General features: G+C 44.5%; 1 protein-coding gene across 4 annotated transcripts in view; it reads left to right on the top strand.

The window, feature by feature from the left end:
• The window catches only part of IGF1R (insulin like growth factor 1 receptor), a 171,348-nt gene that overhangs the window by 110,624 nt on the left and 42,502 nt on the right, over window positions 1–18,222 (top strand). For all 4 annotated transcript variants that reach the window (XM_050309006.1, XM_050309005.1, XM_050309004.1 and 1 more), the window contains exon 3: window positions 15,928–16,240. In XM_050309006.1, the coding sequence (XP_050164963.1) occupies window positions 15,928–16,240 (313 nt within the window). The remainder of the gene's footprint in view (window positions 1–15,927; window positions 16,241–18,222) is intronic.

Here is an 18,222-nt window from a genome sequence, read left to right as displayed (position 1 = left end):
TCACAAATTGTTCATGCTGATCCTGTCAGGAGCATCTTCACTCAAAAGAGGCAAATTGTTGCCGTTTTTCACTCTGTAGGTAATTCTGACAGCGATGTGAGGAGGAAGAAAGAGAAACTTGTTTGGGTGTTGGGGTGACTCCCATGGGGATTGGGAGGAGAATTTGGGATGCCTGCGGGAGGCCGTTCTGTGCCGCTCACTCCCTCTCATGACAGTCTTAAAAATGGGAAATAAATGGGATCACAGCCTTTCTGAATGGGGAGAGCTTGGGATGGGTTGACTGGATTATGAAGGCAGCAATTTAACTAATGGGACGTAATTTAGGGGTGGTGGATCAGAGAAACCCAGATACTGAGACTCCAGATCTTTATATTATACCATATTGACTAAAACAGATATCAAAAATATCCCTATTGCCACAACAGTTGTCTCTGTGTGTCTGCTCAGGTTTTACTCTCGTTATGATCCAGAGCACTGTGTAGAAATCCACTGTGCCATCTTTTTTTAATGCATTAAATGATCTATAACGTGTTTCTTTTGTGCTAAAACCCCACTGCCTCAGCATGAAGAGGGTACATGTGTATTTGTTTAATTCAACATGTTTTCCTCCTCCAGTGCTAGAAATAGGACATTTTAGCTCTCCAGTCACCACTGCAGCAAACCCGGTGGGTTTTGTTTGGCTTTTCCTTTCCACCTGAAACATCAGGGTAAGGAATCCGAGTGCTAAAGGGGAAAAAACAATCTGCTGGTACTTGTTTAGAAATGTCCAATAACCTCCGGTGTGGGGGTTTATCTTGCTGTCTTTGTGGTAAAGACACGTGAAAGCCGCGGCAGCGCAGCCTGGTAGCAGCTTTGCAGATTGATCCAGCCCTTCCATTCAGAGCCGAGATTTGATACACACACACACACACACAGAGAGCAGCGAAATCAAACGGCTTAAAATCATCTCTTATCGATTTTTTTGTGAAGGGGAAATCCATACCTGCGGAACCAGACCGAGGCCGTGCTTATGAGCCCTGCCTTCAAATCTGGCTTTGTTTCGTGCTCGCGTGTTTTTTTTCGGAGGGCTGGGAAGGCTGTCCCTTTGGGGCGGGGGCCGGGGAGGGTCCCTTGGGGGGCATTGGGGGACGCGCCTCGTGATGCTGCTCCAGCCTCATAAACAAACCCTCACGTGGGGCAGCGCAGCGGGCAGGGATAGACAGCCCCGGCATTATCCTGATTGGATTTCCCTTCCGAGCTGGGGCTCATTTGAATGTTTCGGAATGAGCAGGGAATGAAACAACACAAGGCGCTTCTCCCCCTCCGATTCTTTTCCTGTTTATTTTTTTTTTTCCTTTCTTCTTTTAAGTTGTGGGATTTGGGATGCACAAAGAGTCGTTGAACCTGTGAGAAGCCTCTTTAATGGAGGTGTTTGCACTGCAGCCTGATCTTTCTTGGCAACGATGCGATGCGTGAGCAAGCACTGCACATTTACTGTCATGTGAGAGGCTGTAGGTGCAAATAAAACAATGGTTATATTTTGATTTAAAGAGTTTTCTCCTGTGCATCTTTTCCCCCCGTTTAACCAACGGAGGTTTTATTAGAAGTGGGTTTCTCTGGTGTGTAGTTCCCCAGACTTGTCGTGTACCCAGCAAAGCCACAGCGCTCTGGACGTGACGTGATTCTTTGGGCTGGTGTGCTGAGCCTTGGTTGGGGATGATTAGACTTCAAAAGCATTTTTTCTGTATGTATAATGTAATTATAGCTCTATTTCCTGGTGTTGAGTCTTTTGGTTTACACTGTGCATGTTGTAAGTGAGCAGGGTTCTGTCCATAACACAGTTTACGCTGCAGGACTCCGCTAAGGACATAACTTGGATCATGGGATTAGACTTACAGCTGCTGAATACTTCTTAGTTGTAATCTTCATCCTCGGATATGGGGGCTCAGGGTTCCTTTCGTTTGTTGGATGTGTATCAACATTGTTGTTGCATCAGGGTACCACTGACCTAAATCAACAAAACCTGCATTCACACCTGCATCAACTTTGTAACCTCTCTGGTTACTGACAGGGTTGCCAGTGGGCTGTGGGGACCTTTGGGAAGGGCCGAACTCATGATGATGCTTTGCTGATTTGTAGGGAATAGCTCATGGAGTTGCATTTTCAAGAGTCTGAGACAGGAAGGAGGTTTGAGGCGTGATTTAAGAGCTCAAGGAAGAGCCTGCAGAGTGTGCAAGTTGCTGAAGGATAATTTAGGCCAACAGGGGAAAAGCTGATGAAGAGCAGGAGGTGGCAGAGGGAGCAGGATGCTGGTTTCATCCACCCAGAGGTGAGACAGGCATGGGCAGGGTTGTGCAATGCCATGCAGGTGAGCTCAAAGCTGAGGGAATGAGAAGCTGACTTGTGCACTTGTAGAGTTTCTTTTAAGTGTAGCCTGGCAGGTTTCAAACTGCATTTGAAAGGATTTTGGTTTCCAGAGACATTGCTATTATTTGTTCTGAACCTGTTCGTTTTTTGCACCGAAAACCACAAAACGTATTTAAAATTGTCAGAGGTGCTTGGTGCTCAGGAACACATTGACCTGGTAATGTCATTCTCCAAATGATAATTTTTAAGCCAGACACATTTGTTAATCTTAAAAAAGGCAGCTTGGAGCAACCTCCCAGGTTCAGATGCAGATGGTTTGGGCTGTGTCCCGAGCTGTGCAGCTGTGGGCAGCTCACAGAGGCTCCAGGTTCCATATTTGTGCCGTGGGTGAAATCCTGTCACGTCCCCACTGGAGTGTTGATAAATCCAGCAGTGGCTGCAGGGCAGTGGGGCTGTTGGTGGCTGAGAAAATCCAGTTGTGATTGACACTGGTTGTGCAGCAGAGGTTCCATCAGACACTGAACAGTCAAGTGGGGACTAGAGGTAAAAAGATGGGAGTCTTTTGGAAGTGTGACTGGAAGTGGCTGAACCAGCTCTGTGCACGTGTGTCCATCCCATGGTGGAAGAAGCCACCATCTCTCTCCAGTGAGCATGAAAAGCAGAATTAGATGAACTTTTCTGAAGTGACAAATTTGGCAGTGTTATCTCTTAAAAACAGTTATTGGCATGAAGTTAATTCAAAGGCACTTAATGATGTAAGCTTGTAAACTTTCCCAGGTGGCACCATCTGCATATGTGATTAAAACCCACCAGAATGACAAAACAAAGAAAACAATGTAGTTCGAAAAGTGAAATTAATTTGTGGAGCCATTTGGCTTATTACCTAAAAAAACCTTCAAGACTAAAGAAGTCCTTGAGTCAAAATATCAAAGATAAAAAGTTTTGGAGAAGATAACTTGTGTAAAGTTTCTTATAAGGATCCCAAGAATCTGCTTTACATCCTTTTACCTAATGCAGTTTATGGTACCCTGGTCTAGTTGACATGGAGGTGTTTGGTCAAAGGCTGGACTCGATCTTGGAGGTCTTTTCCAGTCTTTATTATTCCATGATTCTGTGACCTGTCCTGTATCCCTATAAAGCCCTTGGCTCAGTGCTCTTTGGTCAGACAAGCCTCACTTCTTTCCATGCTGAATGAAGGGGGTGATATTTGTTGTCATCCTTTCAATCCTGGAGGATCTTCACCAGAGGATCCTTGTGTTTGTCCAGAAGGGTCCAAGTCCGATATTACAACAGTATTTAACACTTCAGACTGGGCTGGGTTTACTGTTAGACTTGAAACACCCGTTTCTCTGCGGCTACTGACGTATTCACTGGTAAAAATTTTTGCAAATATTCGCAAAACAAGCTGATTTCTAAAATAACTTTTAAATTATCGTCTGGCTTCTACTTGGTCTTTATTATGTACCAACAACCAGACAAGAAAATACGTGAACCCCAGGTCCTCTGAGTAGTGTTCTGCAGTCACGTGCTAAAGTCTGTAATTCAGGACTTGCTGCCTTTTAAAAGAAAATTATTATGGTCATGTAGTGTCAGGGGCTTTTGCATATCAAGGCAAACAGCTTCTTCTGCTCCTAAATCTTCTCTTCTTGCTCTAACATTGAGTAACTTGTCTTTTTTTTTACTGCATCTGTCCTCTTCCCCCTCCCCCTTTAAAATGAACATTAAAAAGAGCCACTTGCTTAGATTTCATACTTTTGTAAAGCATTTGGGGAACTGCCGATTGAAAAGCACTGTATAAATGTGAAGTATGTATTTTTGTGTTCCGAAACATTCATCAAATTTAATTTGTGGGAACCAAGGCCAAGAAGCTGCTGTTGGGAGGAACGAGCCCTCCATAACCCAGGAGGGGGAAGCGGAAGGTTCGTCAAATGAACTGTTGGTTGAAAAGCACTTCCCAAGGAAAGGTATAACTGGATTAAAAGTTTCCCACGTGGGGAGGGACATGATGTGGGGAGGAGGGGGTAATTAGTCAGTTTGGAGATCCTACTGGAGCAGTTAATCCTCCAGCGGCAGCGCGGCCACCAGCGGATGCTGCATCCTTGGGGATGATCCCTGGGAAGCTGCTTTACTTTCTGTCATCACTTTAACGAGCCCCTGTGCCTGGATAAAGTGCATCAAAGGAGCCTGAGGAATATTTAAGCTGAAATACGTGTTAAGGGTAGTAGCTGGCCCAGCCCCTCGCTTTTCCCCCACGTCATTCCTAATTCATAAAAACAAACCGTGGAACAGCCTTGAACTTTGTGCAAAAATCTGTTGCTCTGTAATTTGCAATTTAAATGATACTTCTCTGTGTTTGACTGCAGGCAAGATCAGCTATTCTATTCCCATCCAATTTAATGCTTTTAGTTTTGGGTGTGTGCGTGGGACATCCTGGAATACTAATTATTTTTTCCCCTCCCTGTTTTCGTGTTTCAGAGCCATCAACGAGCAGGATCTGCTGCTGTTTGGTAGTTCCCTTTTATTGCTTTTCAACGAAGGTTGTGTCTGCAAATTTGTGTTTGTCTGGGGTTTTGTTTGGTTTTTAGTCAGTGTGATTTTTAAACAGTGTGTTCGGGCTGGTGTTTGTATAATTACAGAAAACTTCATTTAATGGGTATGGAAGTTGAGGTTCATGGAACTGCAGAGAAGGCCGGGCCTGCCCTGCTTGAAATAGAGACAGATCTATTGTTGTTTCATTTTGCAGTAAACATGGGCAGAGAAATAATAATTTCTAATGATACAACAGGCAAGTGTTTCTCAAATTGAATGTGGTTTGATGGTAGCACAGCCCTGTCCCCCTCCAGCTGCCCAAAACCAGCCATTGCTCCCCTTTACATCAGACCTGGCTGGGCCAGGGGTGACAGATGACTTTGTCACAACATTTCTCAGCGTCAGCATTACGTGTTTGTGGGGGTGACAATGATACTGAGAACTGGAGTGTGGCCAGAAATGTTTTGTTCTTGCTCTGCTTGGTGTACTGTAAATATACACCTGGAGAACTTAGGGAATGGGGTGGCTGAGGTGTTTGGGACGGAGCAGTGCAAGGAGGAGGAGGAGGATGTACTTCTGAATAGTAAAACCACAACATAGCGTTGTGAGGAGGTGGGAAATGGGAAGTGTGGTGATGTTTTCACCCCTTTGACCTCTGTAACCAAAGATATCTGCAATTATTGGCTCAGGGAGACCCATAACTGGAAGAAAAGGTAATTGCAGTCTTGTTACTACAGTATTATTGAGAAATAAAACTTAGAATTCAATAAATTTTCCATTTGTAGGTGTTTATAGGTGTCCTATAAATCTAATAATTTGTAGGGTAAGCAAAGCTGTAGCAGTTTTCATGGTCTGTCTGAAGTCTGCACGTTCTGCATGGAGAAGCTGTAAATACTGATATTACTGAATTGTACAGCTTGTTTGGCTTGGAAAGCTGTGCTTTCTCCTGTACCTAGTGCTAACCCCTTGGCAGAATTAATGAAATGCTTAGTGGAATTTCCATGTTAAAAGAGAGTTTTTAAAAACTGTAGAAAAGGGTCTGTCAAATCATCACACGTTGTGGAAGAGCATCATTGCTCTACTGCAGCATTAACTTTTTTTAATGGTGTAAATACGTGAAACAATTTTTTTTTATATATCATTTCAGAAGATAACGCTGAGTTTTTCTGCATTTAGTTCTTCAAAGAATTTTCTATAATTTTAGTCCCCGATCTTGATGGATGAAAACATAATCCATATTTAAATCCTTTCCTCAAAGTGAAGCGAACTTTCACCTCTTTGATAAATTTAGATCATTTTTCTTCTTGCTGAGTTGGAGGAGTGTTTAATAGCATTTAAAAGTTTGTCCTGTGGAATGGGTGTCCCTATTTCTCCCTCTGATTTTTGGCTAAACGTTTCTTTTTATTGAACATAGAGAGGAGCTGCAAATTAGGAGCAGTTTTGTGCCCTGCAGGTGCCTGCCCTGAGCTGAAACCGCATCGATTCCGAGGCGCCTCTGCCATGACGCAACCTTGCGGTTCTCTCTGGGGTTTACGAGCTAGTGACGTGTTTTTGTTTAAAAGATGGGATGTGATTGTGTGATTCTTGGGCATTCCGATGGATCGGGAGTGTCACCCAGCCCTCATTCATAGGAAACCCCTTATTTTTCCTCAATTTTGCTGCATTTAGATACCTGATAGAGTCTCTGTCTGTGCCACCCTCTGGGGGTCTGTGATGGGGCGGCATCAGTGAATATGTGTGGTCTCGGGGATTTTGGATAAAGTTTGAGAGTTTTGTGTCCCTTAGGTTTTGAGAGGCTGATGAGGAGTTGGGCTTTCCTGTAGTTGCTTGGATTTGCCTGGAATTCCGGTGTGTCCACAGTGTAGGTGGCTGATGGAACAGCTCAGTGAAGCATCCGAGTGCTAAAATAACCAGGGAGAGCGAGCAGGAATCCAACAGGGCTTGGGCTGCAGACGAGTAGGAGCAGCATCGATGCACAGCCCGGTGCCAGCTCGGCCTGGAACTGCACAGACATGGCCTCTAATACCAGTTTCAAGGGGAGCTGCCAAAACCACAGTGCTCAAGGCCTCTCCCTCCGAGCTCGGCCAATGCTCGAACGAAACAGCCCCCAGCTTGTTCCTCCGGGACACAGGCCTGCCTTGTTAGGAAATCGGTGAAGTTTGGGAACCCACAATACCTCACATAGCTCTGTGTACAGTAACGGAGGGTGGAAATAGGGCCATAGGCATGAGCCACCAGACGAGCTATAAATATAGAATACTCCCTCAATTCCAGTTTCGTTAGTCATGGGAGGACAGTGAGAGTTTTATAAACTTATAAGGAATATACAAACAGTTCTGAATTTAAAATAACTCTGTATAATTTTTTTAGTGTGTGTGAAAAGAATATTCTTTTTTGAGCCCATCCATGTAAGTATCTGCTATACACAGAGCGTAAGGATCTGCGTATTTATATGTTCATGTGAGTGTGACTTGAGATGACAAAAAAAGGTACCGGAGAAGAAAAGCGTAGCTCAAAACGTGCCAAACTCCAGCAGAAACAGAGTGGGAAGCAGCGTGCTTCCCACTGCGTGCCAATATCAAAACCACGAATCCCCTCTTTTCCTTTAATAAGTGCTGTCTGGTGCCGTCTCCAGCTTCAGAGCAGCCAGGCAGTGCCTCTGAGCTGGCTTTGCTGCAGCCTGGAGCCCCTGGCAGATCCAGGGATACGGCTCACCTTGGCTGTCCTTCCTACAAATAAATAAATAAAACCCTGGTGCTCCCTAATCTGATCACAAATCCTTACTACGGGGAAGGATTTAGAAAGTCCGAAGCAATGTCATTCTTATTTTTCCCCAGTTGTACCAACAGGAATTCCTCAAAAGCGTGTGCAAGTGTGTAAGCAGAGACAGCTCAAGCATCCAAGTATTAACTGTGTGTGTGACAGGGCTGTTTGACCTGTGAGTGTATTCTGTGTGTTTGCAGATTCTGGGGGATGACACAGCCAAACAGTTGGTTTTATCAAACTGTTGGAAGAACTGAAATAGTTCAGTCTCATGACAGAGAGACAGTGGACTAAACACAGGTTGGACACTGCCATCCTTCCCTCAGGATAGAGGAAAACCCTGAGCACACCCAAGTGCTGTTCCCATCCGTGCCCCTCGCTGTCACAAGTCATTCTTTCCCAGTGTCTCCCAGCTCAGTGTTTGAGTCCTTTCCTTGGCTTGAGCTATCCAGGGATTCAGAGCTGCTGTTCATGCACTGGTTGAACTGAGGCTTCCTTTGGGGCTGTGGTAATGTCCAGTGCCTCCCTGGATTGGGAGCATCCTTGCACTTCCCAGAGCAGGCTCTGCAGCCCACTCAACCTTTCCTGTCCACACACAGAGCTGTTGAGGACCCCACAAGCAAACAGGCCACTCGTGCAGCAGTTCTGTTCTTTGGAGATCAAACCATGGAGGATGGAGTTAAAAGTTCATGTCCAGATAGTCCAGGATGATCTACAGACTATGAAAGCAATTTGCGTGAAGTCTGAAAAGATAACTCAACATTTTCCCTTTTCCCTCTGAAACACTTCCATCCACAGTTGTGGTGTAGGACAATAAACTGATTTTAATGCAACTTTCAAGTCAGTTGTATCTTTCCCACTGTCTGTGTTGCCTGTAAATTTGTTAAAATGCATCCCATCAATGTTAAAATTGGGTTAATGCACAATCTTCCTGTCTGCTTTTAGGTCTCACAGACTCTGGCACCTTCTGCATTCCCTCTGTGTTTATAGTAGAGGAAGATTTAGAATGAAAAAAAACTACTCCGTGATTACTAAAACCAAGGAGAGAGCTCGCCTTGTGTTTGTTGTGGATCCCAAGAGCACAACCTTCAGTTGCTGTCAGATTTGCTTAAACTCTTGTATTTCTGGAAGTCCTGAAGGAAATACTTGATTTGATCATTTTAGCATAATTGCCTTAATATTGTTTGGAGCATCTTTGTCGTTAACAGGGTCCCTTCACTTGCAATGTGCAAATATTGTAAGTGATGTACTCCCAGATTTAGGAGTTTGTAATTTAAAACAAATGCACCAGGTGTCTCTAACTTTCCAAACCATCCATATTCTTGCAACTTGTTCTGCTCTTCCATTATCATTCTAGGGTTTTTTTTCAGGTTCTGAAACATCTAGATCTTAATCCTGGCTCTGGTGACCTGTCTCACTAGGGGCCGAACAGCTTGAAAAATCTTGCTCTGTAGTAAAACAGTTTGAATATTCTTGCTCTTTCTGGTTGTTTCCTTGAACTTTCATCTTTTTGGTGCTTAAAACTCAACAGGCTTTGTTATTTGTCGTATCCTGGTTGGAGATGAGCAAAAACTGTCTGGGTTTGCCCTGCTGTGTGTATTGTAAACAGTTTTCCTGACACTTTTTTTTCCCTTCCTGGCTCTTTTTTTCCCTTCCCTGTTAGTGTAATTAGCCTTTGGTTGGAGCAGTGTTGATTTCTGCCTCCAAGGCGAGCTTTCTGTTTGATTGCTGGGGCCAGAATGGTTAAAGTGTTGATGGGTGTAAGGCACAAATGCAGAGGGCATTCCTGGAAGAAGCAGGAGCTGAATCCCTCAGAACCAGTGACTGTTGTTTGCCCTGGATTAAACTGCCGTGATGCTTCGGCATTAAGAGAACTCCATCGTTTAGGCCAGTGTGATAATGTTATCAAACTGTCTTCCTCCTTTGGAGTAAATCTGGAATGTGAAGGGTATTATTCCTCCAGCTGGGGTTTTGCCAGGAGATGGCTGACCAGCACTCCTTGCTTGCAGTGTATTAATTAAATCCTGTAAAGCTTATTGCCTTACACTTGCAAGCATTTGGAAGACAGGCAGATTAAATCTAGCTTTGAGCAACAACAAGCAAAACCCCAATATACTGCTCGTAATCTGCAGCGAAAAGAAAAATAATTTGCCTCTGAGCTGTTCTTCAGCAGCTCTTTGCTTTCCTTATCTGTTCCTGCAGAGTTCAGGAACTCCAGTTGCCCCTTTAGGAATGGGAACAAGTTTGTGGCAGTGGATGGGGAGCAGCTTTCGCCACCACGTGTTCCTGCTTGCGTCCCCCCTCTCATTGGTGTTACTGTTCTGATTTGCATTTTCTAGTGGGAAATTCACCTTTTCGTGGAGGAAATGTGTCTGGAACAGAGCGGTGCTGATGGTGAAACGTTCCCAGCCAGTTTGTTTACTCAGTGTTGAAGACAGAGTGGAACTGGCCTGAACGCCCCAGAGCTGGTTGTGCATCTGCCTCCGTGGGGTTTGTTTATGGGCTGAATTCATACTGGCGTGGAAGGGACAAAATGGACTTGTTTTTTTCCTCCCTGTCTCGAGTGCCAGCTGCAGTGATGCCAGTCTGGGCTGTGCTGGGCAACATCAACTGTTTTGGAAGAGAATGCAGTTGGTGCTGCCTGGGTTTGTCAATAACTCGTGTTTATTTGCACCTTCCTGGGCTGTAGTGTTACACACTTGGAGCAAATGTTCTACCTGAGCCGGTCGTGGGTTCCTGTTCACTGGGGGCTCAGGTGGTTGTTTTCTTCACCCAGGTTGCCATTTGCTCTGATTTCAGCATCGTGGGAGTTGCTGTAGCACTCCTGGAGCTCTTAGCAGGGTTGATTGCTTCACTTGCAGAAACCTGAGGGGACGGGAGGTTTTACAGTGCCAGAGTGTCCCTGAATCCTCTACTCACTCCAGACAAAATGGACTTAGCACACTTGTTGTTGTGTGTCACAGCTGGGAAGCCTAGAAGCTTTCTGGTGTAACTTCTAGGGTAAGGAATGAATGAGAGGTGGCCAGAAGAGGAGTGTGTGGGGTCATCAGACTCCAATGTATCCAACTGAAATACGCTCCCTGAATGATGAATGTTTCCTCTCTGCTTCATAGACCTTATTGCATCTGGTGGAATCTGGGGGTCTCCAGGTGCTGAGTGGTGCTGGGCTTTCCTAATCTGTCTCTTCCTGCTTTTTTCTGCTTCCTTTGCTCTGGAATCATCTACTGGTGCTTCCATCTCAGCAGTTGGCTCCAACTGCTGCTCAACTGGCTGAGCAGGCATTTAGTGTGAACCTTTGAGATCTGGCAGTTAATGTCAAAAATGACCAGACTTTATGCCTTAACCACTAGAAAGCAGTTTGAGATGGCAGCGTTTTTTACCTTCAGGATTTTCACAGTCAGATAAACAATTTCAGAGCACTGGGGAGAAAAACAGACCCCTCCCCCCCAAAATACACAATTGTTATGCTGCTAATAGCTGTTTCTGTAGTAATATAAAGATTTACACAGCTGCTCTGAGTGGCCTCTTCAGTTCCTTGGAGATGACTTTTACCCATATTCCTGTGATCAGAACACGTTACTGCATGTATTTAATATGTGTATTTCCTTATTGCAGCCTTTATTCTGTAGTTATTTGATTCCAGCCCTGACCATGAATCACTGGAACTGGATTTTCTGAGTAATGTCTCTCTCCAGTCTCTCTCTTCTCCCAATATACTGGGCAAAAGAAATCAGGTCCTGCATAGGCTGCTCGAAGTTTTGAAGTCAGCTGTTTGAAAGGCTGTACCAAAGTTTAGCCCATTAAAATGCAGTATTTTAAAAATTCTGTCATGTAGAAGGATTAACATTCCAGAAGTGACTGTATTTTTCTGTCTTTGTGGATAAATGTAGACAGCTAATTTTTTTCAGTAGTTGGCCAGGAGAAAACACTCCTTTCTTCCTCTGCTTTCTGCTCAAAACTAGGTGCCTTTTTTTTTTTTCCCTGCTGTTTGTTTTTTCTCTGAGACATTATCTTACGTGAGGGTTGCTCTAAAAAAATCAAACAGTATAAGAAAAAACCAACCAACCAAACAAAACCCAAACAAAATAATAAAAAAAAGAAGGATCAAATACAATTTTACAAGGAGAGAAAGAATCTTTAAAAAATATTTATCCCACACTTGGCAACCTTTTGCTCGCCCGCATGTGACTGGCGCGGTGCCATCCTTGGCCGAGGCTGGCGCCTCTGCTTGCCAGGAGTCTTCCTCCTCTGGCTGCCTTTTCGCTCCCTGTGACTGATTGTTTATTCACCTGATTTTTCTGCTGCAGCCTCGCTGAAGTCATGGCGTCTTGGAGATGATAAGAACACTTTTGTCTGCCCGGACTCTGCCATAGCCGTGATGTCAACGCGGGGCGTTTGCAGCGAGCGCTGGCTCGGGGCTCGTTTCACAGAGCAGGGAGGCATCAGATGTCAGACAAACTTACTGCCACCTCCTTAGAGTCAGCCTGTCCAGAAAGCAATTGCTAAAAAAACATGATTGTTTCTTGCCTTTTTTCTTTTTAGCGTCGTGGGGGTTTTAATTGAGAATAACGAGTCTCTCTGAGTCGGATTCTCTTGGGGCTCCTCTTCTTTCTAAGATCTTTGCATTTAGTTTTAAAGTATGTCCCTTCTGTAAGTCAAGTCTGAATCTGATTTGCTCACTAAAGGGGCATCTTGGAATGAAATATTTTGCCTTTTTTTGGCAAGTGACCATAGGATCTTAATAGTACAAGGTGGTGTTGGCTCAAAGGTTGGCCTCAAAGATCTCAGAGGTCTTTTCCAACCTAGTTGATTCTGTGGTTCTGTACTTGGAAAATCTCCTTATTTTTGTTGACAAGGAAAACTGAGTTGAAGAAATCAGAGAGAAGGTGAGGCATGGATGGTCAAAGAAAGTACTGGTGTTACTTTTGCTCCAGTAAGTTTGATTTGTGGGTACTGGAACTCCCGTACTGTCCTTCTTTGGATATCTGATGATCTGACAGTACTTTCACTCCCCAGATGTAACTGGACACTGGTCTAGTCAAGCCTCATCATCTCTTTATTAAAGTGCTAAAGGGTCTGCCCTTCTCCAGCTCTTGCTTTGACTTCCCTCTCCCATGGCTACCCTCCAAGGTCTCTGATATTTTCCATTATTTTGGTATCTCCATGTGACGACAATTAAGTATTTTTTGCCCTTGGGCTTGTCAGCAAGGATTTGTTATGTGGGGGTTGTTTATTTATTTATTTATTTATTTATTTTTAATGCAGTCATCAACCTTCATGGTCCAAGGCACTGTTGTACCTGATAAATTCTGTCCCCAGATGTCAGCACTGTTTGCTTATGTTTGTGTCCCTGATGTTCTCGTGGACTAAAGTCAACAATTTACCCGGTGTATTTCAGGGCGCTTGTTTTGGCCAAAGTATTTTGGAACCTGCATTTTACGTGCTTTGGTACAAACCTAGCAAGCCCAAGGAGCGCAGTTCGGGAGGGTGAGGAGAGGACAGATGGGGCTGGGCTCTGAGGTCAGCCAGTGTTGTTTAGTAAGGATTTTGGAACAGGGATATCTGAGGGAACTGGCGTGTAAGGCAGATAAGGCTTTTTGTTGTTGATAATGTGTCCTACACACGCACACACAGAAGTTCTTGTTCTGCCTCTTCAAAGAAACAGGATACCCATATTGTCTCCAGGCTGAAAACTCTGCCAACGTTTGCAAGAACAAGCAGAAAATAGGACTGAGGGGAAAGGAAGGTTGCTGAGCTTTTACAAAATAATCTCTAAGAAGTTTTTGGGAGTTCCTGTTAAAATGGCAGTGATTAAAATATTACTATAGTTTTGAAAGCCCTTTCCAGTGATTGCCTTTTTCGTGTGAACCTGTGTATCCTTCTGTGCTCCAATTTATATTTCTGTAGACGAGAGTCAGCAGATTTACCAGGAGATGCAGGGAATCCTATTTTTATAGCAGACTGCTCATGAATGGCAGAGGCATTAAGGGAATACAGGAGTCTTTCCCAAGAACGAAATAAACTCCATCTTTCTGTGCTATGTTTATCTCAATACTTACTGTGGAAGTATTTGTTTTTGGGCAGATTGTCTGGATGAAAACAAAAAATCATGTAGTTAATCAATACGTCAATACTGAACTTTGTGGGGGGTGTGGTGTTGTTTTTTTTTTTTTTTTAGTAGGGCTTTGAACTGGAAATGCAGCTACCACATGAAATCTGAGTTCTGGCACCCACTCAGCACAGCAGTCCATCTGCTAGCAAGACATACTGATTTATTTATTTATTTATTTTAATCCCTTAGTAGTGGCAAATGCAAGTCCTGTGTACCTTGGGGTGAGAGGTGATTTGTGATGCCTTACTAAGGTGGCATCTGGGCAGACTTCTTTTACTCTGGTGCAGATGACAGTCAAAAAAAAGGATACACACCTGCATGCTTGTTTTATTTTGGTGTAAGGGTTTGGGGTGTATGGGCTTTTTTTCTCTTTTCAATCTAAAAAAAGAAAAAAGCAACAAACCAGCAGCTTTACACAATGCATTATTTAGCAGTGGTTGCCTCTGCATTCCTGCTCTCTGCAGTCTTACAGGTAACTGGCTCTGCAAACATTTTCTTATTTTGGCCTGCATGTGATACTTATGATGCTTGTGCCACCTGGGCAGGCACTGGCTGTCCTCATGCCCCCACCTCCTCATTCTCATAGTGTCCCCTCTCCATCAGTTCACCAAAAAAAAAAGATGATTGAAGTGAATCAGGGTCGATACAGAATCATTTTGATAAGAAATGCCGAATTCTTTGGTGGCATTTTGACAAGTCCTTTTCAAGGTGGGCACTGCCCTAAAGCTGTCAGAAAACAGCTTCTCGTAATCAGAACTCTATGTAAGATGTCAAGGTCCTCGATGCAGTGAGGTTGGATTTTTTTGGTTGGTTGTGGGTTTTTTGGTTGGTTTTCTGTGGGGGTGGAATTATTACTGTTATTGCTATTATTGCTTAGTAGCACTGTCATGTCCTGTGGTGACGATGGTGCTCTGCTCAGTGACATTGTGAAAACACACTGCAAAGCCTAGACCTTGTTATGGCAAGAGGGAGGGCATCAAGATTTTAGGGTGTTTAGTCCTGCATTAAAACAACACCGTAGCTGCACACTGAGAGAGGAATCACGATGCAGGACTTGTGTGGAACTTCCACGTTCATTTTGGGATCGAACTTCTTTCCTGGTTCTCTGCTGTTTGCTCAGATCACCCTGTTTAAATGTCGGTGGTGCTTCCCTTGGGTCTGGCTGCAGTGTTACCACTGAACTCCCTCTGCTGCTGTTGCTGCTGGGGCAGGGTTTTAGCTAAGCTAGAAAGTGGCAAGCAGCTACTAAATGCAAACCAGATTTCCAGCCTGCGTGTTTCCAGAGCCTCTGGCACATGGCTCGTGTGGCTAAAAGGCCATACAGTGCTGTAATCAAAATGCTGTTGTTACATAAATACGATGCTGCCACTTCTTTTGATCTGACAGTGGTGAGCTGGGCTGCTGAGGATTCTGCTCGTGCCTTCCAAGCTGAAATGATTTCACATAAAACGAAATGTCTCCATAAATTTGCACCCCCTTTCCCCTCCCCGCCCCCCTTTCATATTTTGTTCTCTGAACCCAGGATTTGAGGATAAGGCAGAATTCTCTTAGGCTCTTCAGGGGGAAAATAGTAGCTCCGTAATTCCTCGGTATTTGATGTGGATGATGATTTGATACTTTATTAAACCGCGTTTTGCACACATAAGCAACATTGGGATGCTACTCTGGGGTCAGCCTAACCATGTGTGCTGCAGTGGAGCAGTGCTTCCTTCTACAAGTGTAATTAAGTTGTTTAAAGGAGGCTTGTTTTCTTGCCAGAGAAAGACCAATTTGAAGCACAAATAGGAAAGACAAGAAATGCTTAGAAAGACAATAAGTCAGCATGCCAAAAAAAAAAAAAAAACAACAAAAAATCATCCGTAATACCAGGGCTGTGGAAAAGGTTCCAGTGCTGCCTGTTTCCATTATCCTTATGTTGATCTTACTTTCAGCAGTTCTCTTTATTACTTACTTCGTTCATGTCATAAATTTGATCCGAGGAAAAGATACTTTCAGGCAACTAAAGCTGAGGAAAGTAGAATTTTTTTACAAGAGCGGTTTTTATGTTGGTGGCTCGTTTGTTTGTTTGTTTTCAGAGGCGCTCCAGCGCCCAGGCAATCAAAGTGTACACGGGGGTTTTGCTTTAGTGCCAGGGTGCAGGAACTGGTGTTGATACCCCCTTGTTTTGTGCCCTGCAGTGTGCCCCAGCTCGTGTGGGAAGCGAGCCTGCACGGACCAGAACGAGTGTTGCCACCCCGAGTGCCTGGGGAGCTGCACGGCCCCGGACAACAACACGGCGTGCGTGGCCTGCCGCAACTACTACTACGAGGGGGTCTGCATGCCCACCTGCCCCCCCAACACGTACAAGTTCGAGGGCTGGCGCTGCGTCACCAGGGAGTTCTGCTCCAAGGTCCCCGCCACGGATGCCAGTGAGTACGAGAAGTTCGTGATCCACAACGACGAGTGCATGGCCGAGTGTCCCTCCGGGTTCATCCGCAACGGCAGCCAGAGGTAACACAGCCTGGGGAGAGTCCGGACGCCTGGCCGTGGTTGGGCTTTCCACCCTGACTCGGTGGCAGCAAATGGCCTGAGGGAGAAGGGAAGGCCGTACATGGAGATGGTGTGGCTCCCTGGCCTAGGGGAGTTCCCCCTGAAAGGTGTGATGGTGTGTGGTGCTGTGTGCTGTCAGTGCACAACCAGGTCTTCCCTTTCAGCTTGTTATTCTCTGCTTGAGCCCAGGAGCACAAGGTTGGAGTTGGCTGATGACCATTATCACACACAGCAAACCATAGGAGCCACCTTGCCTTGCCTGTTGCTTGCTTTGTGTGTGCCTGTGTTTTAGGCACATGTATTCTTCGGTGTATTTAGTTTTAATTCACTTTATTTCCACTGTTACCAGAAGATAACAATGGTGTTTTAGAAGACAGTGATTGTATAGGTTGTGACAAAAATAATGCAGCTGCTGGCAATAGTACACAGAATAATTTCTTACAGGAGTGTCACTCACCTGCTGTTACTTAATTCCAACAGTAGAAGTGATGTGTGCTTATGAGTTTGGTAATTTGCCAGTGGTTTAAGCAAGCAGCCTTCGTTGCCTACGTGAACCTTGGAAGGTGTGGACTTGGAGTGAAGTACAGTCAGTGGTGCTAAAATTCTAGTGCCTCAGTACCGTGCTAAAAAGATGTCTTTGCAGGCTGCTGGATTTTTTGGGAAGATCCAGCTGACATTTGGATACAAGCAGCTTAACACTGCCCAAATCCAGATAGCCACCTGAGAAATGCTGCTGCTGTTGTGTGGGTGTTGTGCTCTCCTGCAGAGGTTGAGAGCAGCTGTAACTCCAGGCTGGGCAATGTTCTCTTTCCCAGAGGTGCTGTTTTGCAAATGGAAAGCATTTCCAGTGTCCTTGGTACATTGAGTTGAAGCCTCTTTCTTGTGTCTGCAGCTCTTAGTGTTTTGTGGCATGTTACAGTGCAGGATTTTGAAATAGGAGCTTACTACTAAGAAAAGGAGCTTTTTTTCTGTTATGGTTTATGCATGGGAAAGTGTTATCAATTTGCATGTTTCTTTAAGCCTCAGAAAAAAAGTGGGTTAGGTTCTTCATAAAAGAATAAATAGTAAGTCCATGTCCATCAGTGTTGTCAGCAGAAGCCTTTGTCTTTGAAGCTGGGTTTGGTTTTTTCGTTCTTATTTTTCCTTTCTAAAGTGAGAAGGTGGCATAAGTATTAATGAAATACCAAGGAAAGTGCTAGAATAAATTGAAAAATAAAAATTACCTTGAATCAAGAAAGACCTTTACCAGGAGTGGTCAGAGAGCCTGTTTTGTGCACACACAAAATGTCCAATTCTGAGATGAGTATACAGGCGTATAACATGGAACCTTTAAAAAGCTGCTGTAGCCAAAAGCTTGGGCTGACCTGAGTTCTTGTTACTCGAGTTTGGCCACTAAAAAATGCTCCTGAGTGCCTGTGAGTGTAAGAAACAGGAGTGAGCCTGTGCTTCAGTGTCTCCTCCCAGCTTCTGGCAATCTGGTTTCTCTGAGTTTGGGGCTGTGTCTGTCTCGATGTTTTATAGCCAGTGGTGACCTGTTCTCTTTCCATCTCTATCACCCATTTTGAACCTGCTTAGACTTCTGGTCTGCCTCTCCTAATTCCTGTTGTCAATTAGTTTTCCTTGCATCAAGACACAACCTCCTGTTTGCTTAACTTGCTCCTTTAATGCCTCTTAAGCTGTAAGAAGTAGTGACTAATGGACTTCTCACTTTCTCCACCTCCCTCCTGACTTTATGCCCCCACAGTTGTCTTTCTGAGTTAAAATGTCCAGGAGCATGGAATTCCCTAGTGCTGAGCTTTAAATATTGGTTTAAGGGCATGGAGACAGGCAGCTTTATAGGAACGTGAACAGTATTTTCCCATCTCTAGCTCTTGGCCTGGCCTATTTTGGGAAGTTGGGCCTGGATTAGCACGAAACCTCACTGCCCTCTGAGGTAAATGAGA

The sequence above is a fragment of the Myiozetetes cayanensis genome, unplaced genomic scaffold (assembly GCF_022539395.1).
Source record: "Myiozetetes cayanensis isolate MyiCay16 unplaced genomic scaffold, myiCay2020 scf14, whole genome shotgun sequence".
NCBI classification, from domain to species: Eukaryota; Metazoa; Chordata; class Aves; order Passeriformes; family Tyrannidae; genus Myiozetetes; species Myiozetetes cayanensis.
The sequence above is the reverse complement of the archived record's forward strand: the minus strand, read 5'-3'. Positions and strand labels throughout refer to the sequence as shown.